The 20,122-nt window shown below is 49.4% G+C and overlaps 1 protein-coding gene across 2 annotated transcripts; it reads right to left on the reverse strand.

The window, feature by feature from the left end:
• Positions 1-10,338: 10,338 nt before the first annotated feature.
• Positions 10,339-19,909, reverse strand: LOC108799643 (tubulin alpha chain). Of its 2 annotated transcripts, XM_018571538.1 has the most exons (4): positions 19,898-19,909; positions 14,679-14,901; positions 12,791-12,939; positions 10,339-11,401 (listed from the first exon to the last, which is right to left on the reverse strand). In XM_018571538.1, the coding sequence occupies exons 1-4, from the start codon at positions 19,907-19,909 to the stop codon at positions 10,430-10,432; spliced, it is 1,356 nt and encodes a 451-aa protein (XP_018427040.1). In that variant the 3' UTR covers positions 10,339-10,429. The 2 variants fall into 2 exon arrangements, with proteins under 2 accessions (XP_018427040.1, XP_018427041.1); XM_018571539.1 differs by lacking the exon at positions 19,898-19,909 and having other exon boundaries at positions 14,679-14,936.
• Between the last annotated feature and the right edge of the window lie 213 nt (positions 19,910-20,122).

The raw sequence follows: 20,122 nt of genomic DNA on the forward strand, positions 1-20,122 counted from the left end.
GGTCATTGAGGAACCCGGCCTGGATGCAGCAGAGAGAGTATATCCGGCCCTCTCTGTACAGCGCTCTTCGGGTAACGTCGGCTATCGCTCCGTGTGTATCTGGAGGACATGCGATGCAATGATCTGGGTAGAGAACGTTCTTCGTATTTCTGGGGGGATCTTCCACACAGACCTCCCTATCACCGAAGACTCGGCCACAGGTCCGGCTCTGTTTTGTGTCGGCGGGTCCCCTGTGCCTGTACAGTTCAGAGCAAGCATTGAGTCAGAGCTTGATGTGACCCGGGACACACACACAGCTTACTGGGAGGCCCGGCTCTGCTTTATGACCGCTGCTGAAGGATTTACTGCAGCTTATTATATTACTAAACCAGCTTGGGTAATTATCATCATCATATAATGACAGCGGTGCCACCCAGAGACAGTCAGCTATTACCTTCAGAAGTTTAGTGATATCAAGAGCCACATTTCACCGGATTACCTAAAGAGCACCTGTCACCTAAAAGCAGGGGCTGACTGGCAACTTTTAGCCCAGGGGGCAAGTACAACCCAGAGGCCCATGGTGCAGCAACTTGGCCCCCCTCCCGCTCTGCCTCTTCCCCGCCCCTGTCTGCCACTTTTGCCTTCCATGTAAGAGTAGTGAAAGGTCGGCTGATGTGAGGACTCTTAGTATGTTCATGAAAGGGGTGATTGGCTGGGTGATGGTGCTCTCCTCCCACTGAGCTCCCTACATGGTTCTGGCCTTACTCCGCTCCATGTCTGGTACTTAGGCACTCTCACCCACTGTAGACCGCCGCTGGCTGTCCATGCTTCTGGGCTGTGAGCTGTGGGAGGAGAGTGGGAGGTTAGTGGGAGGGGCCGGACAGTGTCAGTGTTCTATAATATTTCTCGATCCTATACATTATCTCGATTGTGTCACTTCCAGTGGGGCCGAGTCATCCGAATCAGCTGTTTTCATGACCGCCTTTCTTCATGGCATGTGCACCTGGAAGAGACGCGGTAGAGTATGGGTTGAGGAAAATTATAGCACACTGGTAGTGTAGGGATGCCTCGCCAGTGCTGTGCGCGTGTACGACTGCTGCGACACTGGTAGTACTGCCACTAACTCCAAGCTGTAGAGGGACTACAAATCTCAGCACATTATACAGCAATGCAGAATAATACCACCAGCTATAGAGGACTATAAATCTCAGAAATACATTGTACAGCATTGCAGAATGGCATTGCCTATAGAGAACTACAATTCCAAGCAATAAATTACACAACAATGCAGAATACCATAAGCTATAGAGGACTATAAATCCCAGCAATAATGACTACAAACAGCTATAGAGAACTACAATTCCAAGCAATACATTACACCACAATGCAGAACAGCATCAGCTATAGAGAACTACAAATCTCATCAATACATATTACAGCAATGCAGAATATGGGCTCTCACCAGGGGTCCAGAGAGTTTCATGGGTGCGTGTGGGTGCAGTAGAGGCGGCTCCCTACCTAAAAGTGACTCTTCAGTGTTTAAATGTCGAACTTGAAAGCCAACCATTCAGAGGTCAAAATAATTGATCAGTTTACGCATCCCAAACGCCTGTCCTTTCTGAAGGGAGGGGGGGTTGTAAACTTTACATTACGTTACCTTCAGAGGTACATATTACAAAAGAATTCTCATTCAAGCTGAGCTACAAACCATGCAAATCATTCATGTCTGTGCTGGCCCAGCTCGTCCGCCCCTCACCTCCCTACAGAAGCGTTTATGTAGCTGACAGGGGAGGAGTACTATAGAGCAGGGGGTAGGCAACCTTGGCGCTCCAGCTGTTGAGGTATTGTGAGACTTTAACAGCCACAGGCATGACTGGCTCCCACAGGCATGATGGAATATGTCTATAGAGCAGGGGGTGGGCAACCGTGGCACTCCAGCTGTGATAAAACTACAACTTCCATCATGCCTCTGGCAATCTTACAGTGCCTCGTGGGGTTTATAGATCCACAACAGCTGGAGTTCTGAGGTTGCCTACCCCTGCTGTTGAGTGTCACTACAATGACAGCGCTGGGGCTGCTAACTGCTAAGACATCAACTTCAGATGTGTAAAAGCAAATTGTCTTTGTGTCCTGCATGCAGAAGGTCGACTATCGGCGGCCCCAATCTTGTCCTTCACCGTCCCCTGTCCCCAATGTGACCGGCGGTGTCACTGTTACCTGTAGTACTTCCCTATAAGCAAAAAGAGCTTGATTCCACAAATAGCCTCCCCCCCTTCCCCTCCTGTGTGCGTAAATTTCATTTCCCAGAGCGAGCAAGGAGCAGCTGTTCTGCAGCAAAGTATAAACACCCAAATGTGCTTCACTCCCCTGACTAGGGGGGCTCCATCCCCGAAGGATCGCCGCTTTAAATGAGCCCAGACGGTGTAACCTGTTCACAGTCCTGTTGCTGATGTCATTTGTTATCGCCGAATCAAGGCAACACCTCAGCTTGGGTGAGACTTTCATAGAACATATACATACATTATATTACCAAAAGTATTGGGCCCCTCCAAATCATTGGATTCAGGTGTTCCGTGACATTTCCTGGCTACTAAATATTCCGCGGTAACCTGTTACTGGTATTATAACAAAGTGGAAGCAACTGGGAACAACAGCAACTCAGCCACGCCAGGTGGTAGGCCACGTAAAATGACAGAGCGGGGTCAGCACGTGCTGGAGCGCACAGTTCGCAGAAGTCGGCAACTGTCTGCAGAGTCCATAGCTACAGACCCCAAACTTCGTGTGGCCTTCAGATTGGCACAACAACAGTGCGTAGAGAGCTTCATGGAATGGGTTTCCATGGCCGAGCAGCTGCATCCAAGCCTTACATCACCAAGTGCAATGCAAAGCGTGGGATGCCGTGGTGTAAAGCGCGCCGCCACTGGACTCTAGAGAAGTGGAGACGTGTTCTCTGGAGTGACCAATCACGCTTCTCTGTCTGGCAATCCAATGGACGTGTCTGGGTTTGGCGGTTGCCAGGAGAACAGTACTTGCCTCACTGCATTGTGTAAAGTTTGGTGGAGGGGGGATTATGGTGCGGGGTTGGTTTTCAGGGGTTGGGCTTGGCCCCTTAGTTCCAGTGAAGGGAACTCTTAAGGCATCAGCATACCAAGACATTTTGTGGGAACAGTTTGGGGATGACCCCCTTCCCAGGCCCGGCGCTACCGCAAGGCAAGTCAATCGGCCGCCTGAGGGTGCTGAAGGGGTGAAGGCGGAAAAATCCCAGTGGTAAGTGGCCGCCGCTGCGGTATGGGGCTCCGAGCTTCGACCCCATGTGAGCTGGACTGGACCCCGCCCCTAGGTTCCCTCTGCTGTGCCGCTGTGTGTGTGGGACTGTGGAGTCAGTGTGGCTGTACCTGCCGTCTGACAGCCATGAGATCTTTCCTCTGAGGACTCGGTAGGTGAGTGTTGTTTCTCTCCCCTTTTGTCTCCCGATTGTAAAGTGCAGCGTGTGTTTGTTTGTTTTTTTACTCTCCCTCCCCCCCTCTGTCTCCCATTCCTGAGCTGCAGCTTGTTTGTGGGGGTTTTTTTTTTTCTTCTCTCCCCCCATCCCGGTCCTAAGCTGCAGTACATGTGTGTTTTTGTTTTTTTTAACTTTCTCTCCCCTCCCCCCTTTGTCTCCAGGTCCTGAGCTGGTGTGTGTGTGTTTTTAACTCTTTCTCCCCACACTGGTCCCAGGTCCCATCAGTATGAGGCCCCATTCACACCAGTGCAATTGCGGATCAGTGCGGTTTCCGCGCTGATCCGGAAATCACTGATTTAAACAGGGAGATTTTGGTAGTGTTTAATTAAGTTTCAGCGCTGAAACACAATAAAAAATGCCCAAAACCGCGCTAATTAATGTGATTCCATTGAAAGCTGTATGGAAACCGCACTAATCAGCATGGCAAAAAAGGGTCACTGAGCCGCGCAGTCGCATGAACAATCCTCATAGCAATGTATGGTATCGTTCATGTCGGCGGATCAGCGCGGCCGAACCGCCCTGGTGTCAACTCTAAGGCTGCGTTCACACCTGACCGTTTTGAAGCGCGTCCTACGCTCGACGAACGCGCTACAAAACGGTCAACGGTCAATGACCTCGTTCCCACCTAGGCGTATTTCCGCCCGTCCCTAACGCCCTACAAAACGGCCCACGCCTGAAAAGGTCCCGGGACTACTTTGGGCCGTTTTGTAGGGCGTTTTCCATTGGGATACAGCCAAGTAGCCTTTGGAATCGCGCGACTTTTTTACCGCGAATCGCGGTTAAAAAAAACATGTGACGGTCGCGCGACAGACGCGCATATTACAATACGCCTAGGTGTGAATGGGGCCTTAATGGAGTGTTTGTCCAGTGGTGGATCCAGGGGGAGGGGAAGGCAACAGAGCAATTGTTCCAGGGGGAGGGGGGCCTGGGCTAGTTACATGGGTATCGGCCATACCAGGGGCGGCATGGCAGAGGTGACGGGAGGAGGGGGAGAAGGCCGGGCCCCAGCAGTGGCAGGTAAGAGGAGTTGGGAGGAGGTGCAGGGAAAGGGACCCTGACCAGCCCACCTGAGACCCTGCAGAGCCCACCATAGAGAGTCTTGGGTGGGCTGTGCTGGATCTATGTGTGCTCTGCAGGGTCACTCTCAGGTGGGCTGTGTGGGGTCTCGGCTCTGCGGGGCCTCATGTGGGTCCAGAGTCCAGTTAGTGTTAGTGAATAGGGAGTGCGGTTAGTGAATAGGGAGTGCGGTTAGTGTTAGTGAATAGGGAGTGTAGTTAGTGAATAGGGAGTGCAGTTAGTGTTAGTGAATAGGGAGTGAGGTTAGTGTATAGGGAGTGCAGCTAGTGTTAGTGAATAGGCAGTGTAGTTAGTGAATAGGGAGTGCGGTTAGTGTTAGTTTGTGGTTCTCTGTACTTCTTCTGTATAATGCTACATAGAATTTTGTGTTATGTCACCAGGGCAGGTGCTGCTAGGCAAAGTAGACGGCTTGTGAGCCTACATCCGAAAATGTTGATTGCGCTATACATGTTGGGTATCGCCGCATACACCACAGCGAGAGCCACTATAGCTTAATAGGGCACAAATCAAATGTATGGGGATGTTGGGGTGGCATTGTGGCGGGGGGCAGAAAAATTCACCTTCACCTGTGTAGGCAAAAATCCGTTGCAACGGCCCTGCCCCTTCCTGTTCCAACATGACTGCGCACCAGTGCAAAAAGCAAGGTCCATAAAGACATGGATGGGGGAGTTTGGGGTGGAGGAACGTGACTGGCCTGCACAGTCCTGACCTCAACCCCAAAGAACACCTTTGGGATGAATTAGAGCGGAGACTGCGAGCCCGGCCTTCTCCTCCAACATCAGTACCTGACCTCACAAATGGTCCAACATTCCCATAGACACACCCCTAAACCTTGTGGACACCTTCCCAGAAGAGTTGAAGCTGTTATAGCAGCAAAGGGCGGAGCCAACCCAATGCCCCTGAGTGGCGGGCTTCCGATGACAGCAAACGGGCAGTGTGCGCAGTTGTCGAACAAGCAGGCTGGAAAACCCGCCGATTTGGGCAGAAGATACTTTGCAAATCTATTCTACCAAAAATTCCAAGCTCTTGGCAATCTCTTCTCTTTTTACTTCTGCTTTAATATGTACAGAATAGCGTGGGGATCAGCAATGACGTTGGCTATACTCCTTGCGATGCATACACGTGATCTGGAGGTTGTGTGTTTTGACTTCGACGTGAACAGATTGAATATTACTAGTGGAATGCAGTTCCCTGACGCAAAGCAATTCGCCGGGCTGCCGCGACATTAATGTGTTTTCCAGTGCAAGAGAAACAGGTATGTTTACCCAGAAGACATCATCAGTGTGTCATTAACTAACCCCTAAGGAATGTGGTCACAATGCATGGTCAGGGAAGGTTCACTTTCTCTGTGGGAGGGGATTGCAATAGTAAAAGGAGAATTATGAGGCGAGTGATTTTCACACAGCCTCATAATCTGAGCCGACCTGTGACAATGAGACTGGTCACTGGTCAGCTCAGTAGATCGGGAAGTGAGCGAACACATACCATCGCTCACTTCTCGATCTATCCCTGCAGAGAGCCGTGACTGCAGGGATTCCCCCCCTCCCCTGTCCGATCCTCCAACACTGACTGGCGGAACGGACGGGGGAGGGGACGGGTACAGCTGGCTCTGCCTCTAGCTAGGCGGAGCCAGCTGTCACTCACGCAGCTGGGCGGATCCCGGCATAATTGTCGGGATTCATTCCGGCGTCTCAGTATACCGCGGGCTGCAGCTCGCGGTATACTGAGCTTAGGGTGACGGGAGGACACTAGTTTGTGGCCTCCAGTTACCCTAAGGAGAACTATGGGGAAAAGCCCTGACCCCCAAAGTTCTTTAAAAAGAAAAAGTAGAAACCAAATATAACTCAGAAGTCAGTCGGTCCAATCTCAGACCCAAGAGGCAAAGGAAAGGGTCAAAGACATCCCCTGTAATCTTAGAAGTGCAATGGTTGTCTTGCGCCTGTGTATGTCTAGAGCTGGCGATACACCTTATAACCATCGCACGACTTTCGTTGTGCGATGGTTGTAAGGTCAATAAAATCTCGTACGACCTGCCCATCTTGGACAGGCAGATCGTACTTGCGATCATCACAAGCCCCCTTGCTGAGGTGAGGGCTTCAGATTATTGCAGCGCTGAGAGGACAGTGTGCGCTTGCCGATAAATCGTCAGGTGTATGGGCACCTATGGTATTACCCATTTGCAAGCCCAAACTTCCCTCTCCCCCTCTAGATCATGTCCCGGCATATATGTGTTTTTTACCTTTGTTCTTGCAATGAGAAAAAGCTTTTTATTACTCTCTGTGACATTTCCAGGGTTGGAACATTTTTGCATGGGCAGCTGCTGGAAGCTCAGTCATCAACGGTGACATGCTCCCAGAACTACATTTCCTACAGGATCGCCACTGCTCCTCTCATACAAGTGATCTACTCAGATCACTTGTATTAAAACGAGCGGCGGCTCCACACTATACATTTAGCTCTGCTTGTCCGGAGCAGGGCTAAATGTAAAAAAAAAAAAAAAAACTACTCGCCCGGAACTGCATATCCCGGGCGATAGGGATTCCCTCAGCTCTCACACAGTCGCTCCATAAGACGCACAGACATTTTTGTCCGCCTTTTGGTGGGAAAAAAAGTGCCTCTTATGGAGCGAAAAATACGGAATTCTGCTTACATAAAACAATTGTGTAGTTTCTGAGGAACGTCACTCAAAGTCTCCTGTTGGAGCCGTCTGTATTTACACTCAATGGACCTGACCACCTCTATGAGATTGTTGGGCATCCTATTGCAAAACCATGGGCATTACTAGGCAGGTTGCCCCCTCACCCTCCCTTCTTTGCTGCTACAACAGTCTTCATTCTTCCGGGAAGGATTTCCACTAGATAATGAGGTGCGTCTCTGGGGATTTGTGCCCATTCAGCAGAAAAGCATTTGTGAAGTTATTAATGTTGAATGAGGAGACCTGGCTCAAAATTGGTGCGTCAAACCAGCCCACGGGAGTTCAGTAGGGTTGGGGTCAAGGCCCTGCGCAGGCCACTCGCGTTCCTCCACCTTAAACCATGTCTGTATGGAGCTGACTTTGTGCACAGGGGTGTAGCCATGCTAGTACAGGAAAGGGCTTTCCCCAAACTGTTGCTACAATGTTAGAACCAAAACACCCAGATAGCAAGGATAACTTGCCACAAACTTGTTCCAGGGACAAATTGTAATTCTTTGTAACTTGCTGCACACATTCCTGGCAAGTTGTAGACTTGCAGAACACTCGCGGCACACGTTCTAGTTGACACTTTTTGAATTTGTAGCACATTTGCTTGGCAAGTCTACAGCAAGAGTCCAGCAGGTCCTAGCAAGAGCTCTGCAAGTGTTCAGCACGTTTACAAAGCACGTTGGTCTGGAGACTTGCAATGCAGACTTGTAATTGTGCAACAAAAAAAAATGGTGAAGCTTGGCAAGTCTGCAAGAGTTTAGCAAGTCATTTTCAAACTTGCAGCACAATTTCTTGCTATCTGGGCGATTGTCTAAAATGTCGGTATACTCGGAACATTAAAGGATTATTAAACCCTCACGGGGTTTTTTTTGCATATACAGTGAGGACAATGATTTGACCCCCTGCAGATTTTGTAGGTTTGCCCACTTACAGAGGAATGAAAGGTCTATAATTTTTATCATAGGTGTATTTTAAATGATAGCGACAGAATATCAACCAAAAATCCAGACAAATCGCATGATACAAATGTTATAAAATGAGTTGCAGTTCGGATTGTAATAGAAGTATTTGATCCCCAAGCAAAACCCTTGTTGGCGAGCACAGTGGCGAGGAATTTCTTGTAGTTGGTTACCAGGTTTGCACACATTTCAGGAGGTGTTTTGGTCCACTCTTCCTTACAGAGCTTCTCCAAATCCTCAAGGTTTCTTGGCTGTCGCTTGGCAACTCGAAGTTTCAGCTTCATCAATTTTCTATAGGATTAAAAAGGAGAACTATGGTGTCAGGGCTTTTCCCCATAGTTCTCCTAAGGGTCACGGGAGGACACAAGCTGTTTTCGCTCACTTCCCGATCCATTGAGCCGACCTGTTAGTTTCATTGTCACAGTTTGGCTAGAACTAATAAGGCTGAGTGATTTTCACTCGACACATAGTTCTCCTTTAAGGTCTGGAGACTGGCTAGGCCACTCCACGACCTTAATGTGCTTCTTCTTGAGCCACTGCTTTGTTGCCTTGGCGGTATGTTTTGGGTCATTGTCATGCTGACAGACCCATCTTCAGTGTTCTGGCTGAGGAAAGGAGGTTCTCATCCAAGATTTTACAGTACATTGCCCCATCCATTGGCCCCAAAGTCACCCCGTACCTTTAGCAGAGAAACAGCCCAGAAGCATAATGTTTCCACCTCCATGCCTGACTGTAGGGACGGTGTCTCCATCATTTAAAATACACCTATGATAAAAATTAGAGACCTTTCATTTCTTTGTAGGTGGGCAAACTTACCAAATCTGCAGGGGATGAAATCATTATTTTCCTCACTGTATCTACTGCTTGCAGGCAGTAGATATATGCAAAAACAAAAAGAAAGGAGAACCAAATAGGTTTAAACTTACCTGCGTCTCCGCTGCGTGCTCCCGTCCGAGGATCTGAAGATTCTGGGGCGGCCGTAAAGGATCATGGGTCAGGCGCACACGCAGTTCAGATCTTCGGCCAGGAGAAGAGGTGAGACACAGGATAAGTCAATGCAGCAGCGTACTCCCGCACAGACTGCGTGGGGCAGGAAGAGACAGCAGTCAGCGCTGGATCAGAGACCGGTACCAGCGCTGGAGGGACTCTTGAAAACTACAGGAAAGAAGAAGATGATCGGATCAAGAGGCATCATTTAAAGGGGAACTATGCGGCGAGTGAAAAATCACTCAGCCTCATAGTTCTAGCCGACCTGTGACAATGAAACTGTCACAGGTCGGCTCAGTAGATCGGGAAGTGAGCGAACACATACCGTCGCTCGCTCACTTCTCGATCTATCCCTGCAGAGAGCCGTGACCGTCACTCATGGCTCCCTGCAGGGATTCCCCACCGATCCTCTTGCGCTGACTGGCAGAACGGACGGGAGAGGGGGCGGGCACAGCTGGCTCTGCCTCTAGATAGGCAGAGCCAGCTGTCAATCCCGCAGCTGGGTGGATCTTGACAGTAATGTCGGGATCCGTCCCGGCTGCGGCGTCTCAGTATACCGCAAGCTGTAGCTGGTGGTATACTGAGCTTAGGGTGACGGGAGGATGGTAGTTTCTGTCCTCCCGTTACCCTTAGGAGAACTATGGGGAAAAGCCCTGACCCCATAGTTCTCCTTTAAGTCCTTAAAGGAGCATTGGGAGGAGCATTTGGACTTTAATGTCACTTTCTATTGAGAAATACTGTTAAACACCTGAACCCAATAACTTGGAGGGGTTTCTACAGAATTGTGGCCGTGTTGCGCAAATAAACACCCGAGAACGTGGCATGACTGCTTTAAAATTGATTGCAATGGTCAACCTTTCTTGTCAAAAGCTGCCACCAATAACTCTTTAAGCAAACACTTCGAGCCTTCGTTTGAAGTCACCATCAATGGCCTGGTGCCCGATATTGAGTATCAATGCAAGCAAACCTTCTACAAGGAACCTTGACATTAAACTTCCTTACCTTGCTTAGTTCCTCCTTCAGCAAGGACGAGTATCACCAGTGGTCTAATACTGTGTTGGTTTTCCAGCATCGTCTGTGTTTATTAAACTATCAAATAAAATGTGCTCCAAAACAAGGAACGATAAAAAAGGAAAGCAAGAATCATGGCATAAAATCTCAACTTGGATCTTTATTGTTGCAAAGGCCCAGAGTAACGGACAGGGGAATTGCACCTTAAAATTTTAACAATAAAAAGACACTTCATTCCTCTCCTTCTTCCTCATCTTCATAAGAGTCTATCCCAACCTCTTCGTAATCCTTCTCCAGGGCGGCCATGTCCTCGCGAGCCTCGGAGAACTCTCCTTCCTCCATACCCTCACCCACGTACCAGTGCACAAAGGCACGCTTGGCATACATCAGATCGAACTTGTGGTCCAGGCGAGCCCAGGCCTCAGCAATGGCTGTGGTGTTGCTCAACATGCACACGGCACGCTGCACCTTGGCCAGATCTCCACCGGGAACCGCTGTTGGTGGCTGGTAGTTGATACCAACTTTAAATCCCGTTGGGCACCAGTCCACAAACTGGATGGTGCGCTTGGTCTTGATGGTGGCGATAGCAGCATTGACATCTTTGGGCACCACATCCCCACGGTACAGCAGGCAGCAAGCCATGTATTTGCCGTGTCTGGGGTCACATTTCACCATCTGGTTGGCTGGCTCAAAGCAAGCATTGGTGATCTCAGATACAGAGAGCTGCTCATGGTAAGCTTTCTCTGCAGAGATGACAGGGGCATAGGTGGCTAGGGGGAAGTGGATACGGGGGTAGGGCACCAGGTTGGTCTGGAACTCAGTTAAGTCCACGTTCAGAGCTCCGTCAAACCTGAGGGAGGCAGTGATGGAGGACACGATCTGGCTGATCAAACGGTTCAGGTTGGTGTAGGATGGGCGCTCAATATCCAGGTTTCTGCGACAGATGTCATAAATGGCCTCATTGTCCACCATGAAAGCACAGTCTGAGTGCTCCAGGGTAGTGTGGGTGGTGAGGATGGCATTGTAGGGCTCAACCACAGCTGTGGAGATCTGAGGAGCTGGGTAGATGGCGAACTCCAGCTTGGACTTCTTGCCGTAGTCAACAGACAGACGTTCCATCAGGAGAGAGGTGAAACCAGAGCCAGTGCCTCCACCAAAACTGTGGAAGACCAAGAATCCTTGCAAACCTGAGCACTGATCCGACTGAAATGGAAAAGCAGAACCCCCATTAAGAACTATTTTTTCAACAAAAAGTTCCCAAACAAACTTTCATTATGGTGCCACAAAGTATTGTAGTCATCTGGTGTCACCACATCTTATTCAACACTAATTCACCTTTCACTAACTAACCAATATTAGAATAGATAATGTTAAGATTTGGACATTTACCACAAGTTTTGTTAAAGTAAAACCCTGAATTGGCTAAAAATGTTTACAAGTTCATGAAAAAGTCCAGGCACCTTGCTGTGGCTTCAAGTACCTGCATTAGTCTTCTAATCACTTGCTATCTCCCTGAAGAATCCAGTGGAGTTCAGAACCAGGTTGTACATAGGGCCTCGACTTCTGCCCAAGTTAAATAGGGCCACACCCTCCCAACACTAAGCACCACCTCCTGTCACTCAACTATCAAATGGCAAAGTCTCTGCTGCCGACAAAAGATCTGGCGCTTGACAGCCGAATGACATATGTATAAATAAAGTAGAGCTATGGCCTAAAAACAAACATATAATGCAAGTAATGTAGAGTTGATCGTTATAGGGATGCACCGATACCGTTTTCTCGATACTTTGCTTTTGGTACACTACGAGTACCGATACCGGTGCTTCCGCTGGCATGGAGCCGGCTTCCTGGGCAATCTGATTGCCCGAGAAACTGGCTCCATGTTGTCTGGCTGGCTTGATTGGCTGGGCAGCCGGTTACCCGGCCAAGCACTATCAGCATTAAGCCGGCTTCCCAGTCGATCAGGAAGCCGGGCGGCAGGTAATGACCCGCTTCCCGAATGGCCGGGAATACGGCTCCATGCTGAGTGGCCGGAAAGCCGGCTTTCCAGCTAATCAGGAAGCTGGGTCGTTACTCGCCGCCCAGCTTCCTGATCGCACGGGAAGCTGGCTCCATGTTCCCCTACAATGCTGTCAAGATCCATCCAGCTGGCTGATTGACAGCGGGCTCTGCCTATCTAGAGGCAGAGCCAGCTGTGCCCACCCCCTCCACCGTCCGTTACGCCAGGCAGCGCAGGAGGATCAGAGAGGGGAGGGGGTGGGATCCCTATGGGGAGCAGTGACTGACAGTCACCACTCTCTGCAGGGAGATGATGGGGAAGTGAGCGAGCGACGGTATGTGTTCGCTCACTTCCCGATCTATGGAGTCGACATGTGTCCGTTTCAATGTCACAGGTTGGCTCTAACTAGGAGGAGTGGAAGTCGCTCACCTCATAGTCCTGACCACATGTAGAGTGCAAGGGCCAGAACACAACAAATGGTACCTGCACTTCCGTTAACCTTAGAAACATTTTAGAGCAGGTTAAACTGTTGAGTCCTTCCGACACCCACAACAGAGTCCGTCCGTATGGGACATACAAATACAATGACCTACCAGCTTGCGCATTCTGTCCAGGACAGAGTCAATGATCTCCTTGCCAATGGTGTAATGACCTCGGGCATAATTGTTGGCAGCGTCTTCTTTGCCACTGATAAGCTGTTCGGGATGGAAGAGTTGTCTGTATATACCGGTCCGCACCTCATCTGGAATTTAGCACAAGAATGGGGTCATAGTCACACAAGGGTGCAGAATGTTTGTACATCATAAAACTGGAAAATGCAGATTTGCAGCGACCGCTTTACAAGGAGTAGAAATTCTCGCTGTACAACAGGCGGTTACATTCAACGTGTCGCATTGCTTCCAGCGAGTCATTCTAATTTCTTATGTTTGTTGTGTGACGTGGGCATGCCTCTGTTGGTTGCAGTTTCAATTTACTTGGCAAGTTAATTGAGGGGGATCGTCGTAGATTTGCCACCGCCGCGCAATGTGGCGCATAAAGCGGTGCAAGCCAAATATTAAATTAAAAACATGGTAGTTATGTGTAAAAGACATTTCTGGTGACGAAGTCTAAAGAGAACCTGTACTCCTGCCCGAGGCTGATTCCACATTTGCAAACCTAATGCTGCCAACAACAGATGGCTATGCAGGACAGGGAAGGACAGGTTGGAGTTGAAGAATCATTTAAAGCCTCTCTGGGGCCTGGGGCCAATGTTTTTATTGAGCCAATTCAAATCCAGTTCCACAAGAGCGGAAGAGCTGCACAGTCTATGCAACCAGTTACTTGAAAATGACTGCTGCCTGTAAGATTTACCCGATCTTACCTTATTTACTAGGGATGCACCGATGCCGAGTATTTGGGAGAGTACCGACTACCCTGATACCAGGACTTCCTTACCTTTCTGCATCAGGAAGCTGGGCCGCCTGGCTTCCTAACTGAACGGGAAGCTGGCTCCATGCTCTCTCGTCACTTGGTGACGAGAGAGCATGGAGCAGGATTCCCGGCCAATCAAGAAGCTGGGCGGCGTGTAATGACTCGCCGCCCGGCTTCCTGATTGGTCGGGAAGCTGGCCGATCAGGAAGCCGAGCAGCAAGTCATTACCCGCCCTCCAGAATTCGGATTGGCCTATGGACTTGGGCATTGACGGTTATGAAGAATAGATTTAGGGTGGTAAGAAAGATATTTGTCCACAAATTAATATTATGAAGCTACTGCTGGGACTAGTTATTGGTAGATAACGTTGGGCATAAGCCGTTTTTGGTTGGGCTTTAAGCTCCTGGAGATGGTGGCCTCAATCTCAAATTGGGCTTAAAAAGAGAACTATGGTGTAACCTTTTTATCCCAAAGTTCTCTTTAGGGTCACGGGAGGACATATACTAACCTCCTCACATGACCCAATGCTCACCTGGTGACGAGGGAGCATAGAGACTGCTTCCCGGCTAATCAGGAAGCCAGTCACTACAAGCCACCCGGCTTCCTTAATGGGATTTCTGGTATCGGTATTTGGTATCAGCGAGTACCAAAAAAAAATAAAATATCGGTGCTCGACACCGAAAAACCGGCATCAGTGCATCCCTACTATTTACCCTATCTTTCTAGGGTAATGGAAGAAGCAGAACGTTCAATCTATTGCATTTCTCGCTGGGGATTCAAAGTGTTTATCAAATGGGTGTTGGGGCAAATAGGAGGAGAGGCAGCCATCTTGGGCATGCTCAGTAGGATATTATACTAGGACCAATATTAGACAGGAGCCAATAAACCTAGCAGCAAGTCTTGTGTGGGAGAAAACTGGAGTACACCCACAGGGAGAACATGCAAACTCCATGCAGATAGTGTCCCGGCCAGGATTGGAACCTGCAAGGCAGAAGTGCTAACCGCTGAGCCACTGTGCTGCCCAGTATCACAGGACGGTATAAATGACAATATCACTGTCAGTATACTCACCAATCACGGTGGGTTCCAGGTCCACAAAGACAGCTCGGGGGACGTGTTTTCCAGCCCCGGTCTCACTGAAGAACGTGGTGAAAGAATCGTCTCCTCCTCCGATGGTTTTTTCACTGGGCATCTGTCCGTCCGGCTGGATGCCGTGTTCCAGGCAGTACAACTCCCAGCAGGCATTGCCCATCTGGACACCAGCTTGGCCAACGTGGACTGAAATACATTCCCTCTGTAAAATACAGAAGATAATTCCATTGTATTAAACAGTACAGACATACTACAAATCAACACTCGACTTCTACTTTATATATACGCATCTTTTAGGGTCATTTGACTTCTTTGGGTTACTGGAAATTCCACTGCCAAGTCTATGTAGACTGGGCCGTCCAGGTAACCTATGTCACTCCTCATATATGACCCCGGGCATCTTTCCTGTGCCTCCAAATATGACAAAGTTTACTGACGAGCGTCACATTCTATTCTCTATTGCTATTTTTGTTATTTGATCAGAGATGGAAATTTCACACATGACGCAATCTGCGGCATTAAAGCGACCATCGCTATTTTTTTAAAAAGGTGAACAGAGGCATTCCCAGCAAAGCAATCTGGTAACACTCAACCGTCCTGCTGCCCACATCGCAGATCTCGTCGGTGTTAAAGAAATCATTCGGCTGAAAGGTCTTTAGGGCCGGTGCACACCTATGAGACACCGTACCGTGCGGCAATCGTGTACGATTTTGGGCGGATTACCACGTGGTAAGGAGTCGCATAGATGTGCACTGATCGCGCTGTAGGTGCCATTATTTTTCAATAGCACCCCAGTCACACCGGGCGGATCGCGCAGTTTCCCGCCGGGCGGATCGCGCGTCCTCCTGAACACGACAGGACCCTTTTTCTGCGATACACAATGCGCGGCTGTTGTAGCCGCGATCGTGTTCAGAAGGATAGGCGGAATCGCGGCGGGAAACCGTGCGATCCGCCAAGCGCGACTGGGGTGCCATCAGTGCACATCTATGCACATCTACCAGCCCTTAGGATCCGGCATACTTCCAGATCTATCAGACGCCTAGTCCCCCATTACGTTCTGTGATTCCTTCTGTTGGCCCCTGGGTCCTGCATCAACACACAGGTCAGCGGGGGGCCACCGACATCCAACACTCCCAAAAGGTGTTAAAATAAACAAGATTATCTGTTCAATGCAGAGAAGTTCGGTGCCACAGGCAGCAGGATAGGCCCCCACTGGGCCAAGCTTCAGCATCTTGCTAGTCGGCCCCTCTGGCTGTCCAAACACCTGAACAATCTGATTGGATGCAGATATTGTTCAGGTATTTTGAGAGCCAGCGGGGCCGACTAGCAAGATGCTGAAGCTTGGCCCAAGCGGGAGATTCCTCCATCCGCACAGTTTAGCGTAGTTTAGGAATCTGTTGCCCTTTTTCCATCTGAACCTAGAACATCTGCAGATAATGTATAGGTGTGTGGCCCGCTTTAGATGGACATTGTTCATATGGATGTTTACCGGAATGAGCGCCTATGCACAGCAAAAAAAAATGCTGACAGGCAGGTAGAAGCTTTTTTGGCAGCTGCTACTTCGACTCTGCTGCTATAAAAAAAAACAAAAAAAAACAGCCTGACAGCATTTTTTTTAAAGAGAGTCTTTACTTCCACTTTAAGCAGGAGAAAAAAAAAAAAAGTAAAAATAACATAAAAGCAAAAAGTCCAGATAACATTTCACGGCAACAATTTTTTTAAATATGAATTCGAAAAGTTCCCCTGGAAATGTACTATAGGTTGTCCCAAATCAGCCACCGTCATTCCTGCTGGCCAGCCTGGCCTGGTATAGGAAGTAGAAAAATCATCATCTACTGGCAGGATCGAATGTTATTATTAGAGATGCACTGATACCGGTTTTTCCGAATTTTTGCTGTCTGTACTCGCCGATACAGAGTACCAATATCAGGTCTTCCGCTGGCATGTTTGCTCAGGAAGCAGGGCAGCGGGTAATGAAACGCCGCCCAGCTTCCCGATTTCCCGGGAAGCCTGCTCCATGTTTGGCCTTCCCGATGCAGATTGGCCGGGAAACGGCTTCCCAGCCAATCAGTATGGAGCCGGCCTAACTGATGCCGATTGGCTGGGAAGCTGGCTTCCCAGCCAATCAGCATGGAGTCGGCTTCCTGGGCAATCAGGAAGGTGGGTGGCGAGTGATGACCTGCCTCCCTGATTGGCCAGGAAGCTGGCTCCATGCCGATTGGCTGGGAAGCCGGCTTTCCAGCCAATCAGCATGAGGCCAGCTGTTCAGCCAATCAGAAAGTCGGGAGGCGGGTCATTACACGCCGCCTAGCTTCCCGATTGCCTGGGCAGCCGGCTCCATGTTGCCTTACGGCACTGCCGGTCAGAGGAAAATTTGCCTCTGACCGGAAGGTGCGGTATCGGGAAAGTTATATGAGCATTTGGGCAAGTACAAGTACTCGGTATCGGCAAAGACACTGATACTAGTAGCGGTACCGGAGCATTCCTAGTTATTATATATTATGTACATAGCGCCAGCAGTGTGTGCAGAGCTCTACAATGTAAAGGGAGACAGTACTGTTACAGTATAAATCAAGACAAGGTGGTTAGAAGGGCCGTGATCCTGAGAGCTTACTATACATTCAGACCATTTCCTGCCCCAGAGGAGCTTACACTCTAATGTCTTCATCATAAACGCACACCAGGGAGAGTCTGGGTGAAATAGAGTGTACCTGTGTGAGAAGCCGTGAGTGCTGACCACCCGTGTGACTGTCTCTACATATATACACCTTACAACGACACGTTTCCATATATTATACTACGCATGGACATTCGAGGTTTTGAAAGCAGATGTGCGGCAGGTGGCGTCGGATGATTTCCTCCGGTATGGACACAAGTTTACCTCCAGCTCAAACCTGTAAAACTTGCGTGAACAGGACGGTACGCCCTCTCCTCAGGGCAACGCAGATAATAATTGTACCCGCCACTTGCTGCCTCGCCCTAAAGTCTTCAGAAGGAACACAGCATTCCGTCACACTACAAAGCACACGGAGGAGGCGTCTCCGCACAATGGATCCCGTCTACTTACTGATCTGAGGTCTCTGGACAAAACAAAACCAAGGTCGCTCGCCGTCGAGGGCCGTCCATACACCACGCGGTGTGATTGCACATAAAGGGAAGGGATAGTTTAGGTTGGGCCCCACATTGCATAGCTTTGGTAAGCACAGGTTCCCTTTATGTAACTTACAAACACAACATGGTGCCAGAAGGGAGGCTGCTGGGTACAGGAAGTGTGAAGCTTGGGGTTCTCAAGTGCAACTGACCACCAATGAGGATGATGATGAGATGGTATTTTTGAAGGTTGGGGGCGGACGTTAAAGTTATGGGACTTGTTTAAGGCCCGGTTCACACCTGAGCGTTTTACGCGCAACAGGTGAAAACCCATGTTTGCCTATGGGCATGGTTCTCACCTGCGCGTTTTACCGTGCGGTAAAAAACGTCATACGCCCAATGAAGTACAGGAGCTTCTTTGGGGCGTATTAACGCGCGTATCCCGCTGTATCCATCAGGATACAGCCGGATACCCCCTCGGAAACTCGCGTTTGCTGTGCGTTTCTTTTACTGCAAATCGCGGTAAAACCGTGCGGTAAGAAACGCGCGGCAAACTCGAGTTTCCAATACGCTAAGGTGTGAACCCAGACTAAAGGTTGGAGGATGGGGGATTGAAGTGCCAATGACCACCAATGATGATGAGATGTTTATTTAAAAGGAGAACTATGAGGCGGGTGATTTTCACTTATCCTCATAGTCCTAGCCGATCTGTGACAATGAGACTGTCACAGGTCGGCTCAGTAGATCGGGAAGTAGATCGGGAAGTGAGCGAACACATACCGTCGCTCGCTCACTTCTCGATCTTCTCCCTGCAGAGAGCCGTGACCGTCACTCACGGCTATTCAACCTCAAATACTATGCAACTATGTAATAAATTGACAGCAGATATGCCCTGGAGATGTGTAAATTCCACCTCATAGGTGCAGAGCCACGCCAGACCTCATCTTGCAAAGGCGGCCATGACGCGGCGGTGAGGATTTACAAATATTTGCAACAACATTTTTAACATGAATTGTTGAAAGTTTAGATGTTCTTTTGGCTGACTAGCTCGGTAAATGTGCTGGGGAACTGGTTGTTTTTTTTTTACTTCTCTTTACTGAGTGTTCTATCATTTAAATCAAGGTGGACAAATGAATATGGAATTCCGGATCCAGTCTGTCCAATCCAGGAGGATTTCTTTATAGGAGTCGAGTCCATTGCCGACAAATAGAGAAAACCTCATAAGTTGGGCGTCGGCTGTTATTTTTACAAAAAATTGGCAACCTGCCTCCGGGGAATCGTCCGGCCCTGAACTTAAGGTGCCCATACACCTGCCGAATATGGCACGATAATCGGCAGGTGTATGGGCACCTTAAGTTCAGGGCCGGACAATTCCCAGGAGGCAGGTTGCGTATGGGCATGAGCACACTGGCCCGTACGACTTTCGTCTTCTGGAAAACCCACCAAAAATCATATTTTCGGCGGGTTGGTAGCGTCCTCGGAAGCCGCAAGCGCACACTGCCCGCTCAGCATTGCAATCATCGGCAAGCCCTCCACTCAGCGGGGCGGGCTTGCGATGATCACAAGTACGATCTGCCTGTCCAAGATGGGCAGGTCGTGAGAAATTTTAATGACCTTACAACCCTCGCACAACGAAGGGTCGTGTGATGGTTGTAAGGTGTATGGCCACCTTAATGCAGCCAGATTCGGTAAGCTTTCCGCAGTGCTTCTTGAGAAAAGGTGCCCATACACATGCCAATTATCGTACGATAATCGCGGGTGATCCTGCGATCGTAAGATAATCGTCACCGGGCGACCGCATCTACTGTGACTTTCGTCTTCCTAGCACGCTGGAAAACCGTACGATTTTGGGCTGCTTGCTCAGAAGACGAAAGCCGCAAGCGCACGCTGCCCGCTTAGCATTGCAATCATCACAACATTTGAATGGCCTTATAACCATCGCACAACGAAAGGCGTGCGTTGGTTGTAAGGTGTATGGCCAGCTAAAGACTGCAGTGTCAGGTCACATGATTCTGTGTTAGCCAAGGCCTCATTCTCATGCGCAGTCAGACGAGAATCGAGAGACTATCCCGACGCACACAAGTCAATGGCCCGCGCTGTTGCTGCACATAACGGCCCATCCGAGCAGTTACATGTGGAAAGGGACTCTGAAAGGCCCTCAATGCAGACAGTTTGTGTCCGGGGATCTCATTTCCGGCCGTAGCCAACTGTCCACGACTGCTGCGTCCAGATACAACAGCCTATCCGCCATCATTTGCCCGCCTCAGCAGGGCCTAACCCTCTGTAGCAGGTGTCGCTAGGAACACAGATCCAGCGCCATTCAGGAAATAAGA

This window comes from Nanorana parkeri, unplaced genomic scaffold (genome assembly GCF_000935625.1).
Source record: "Nanorana parkeri isolate BGI_ZX_2015 unplaced genomic scaffold, ASM93562v1 scaffold1776, whole genome shotgun sequence".
Taxonomy (NCBI): domain Eukaryota; kingdom Metazoa; phylum Chordata; class Amphibia; order Anura; family Dicroglossidae; genus Nanorana; species Nanorana parkeri.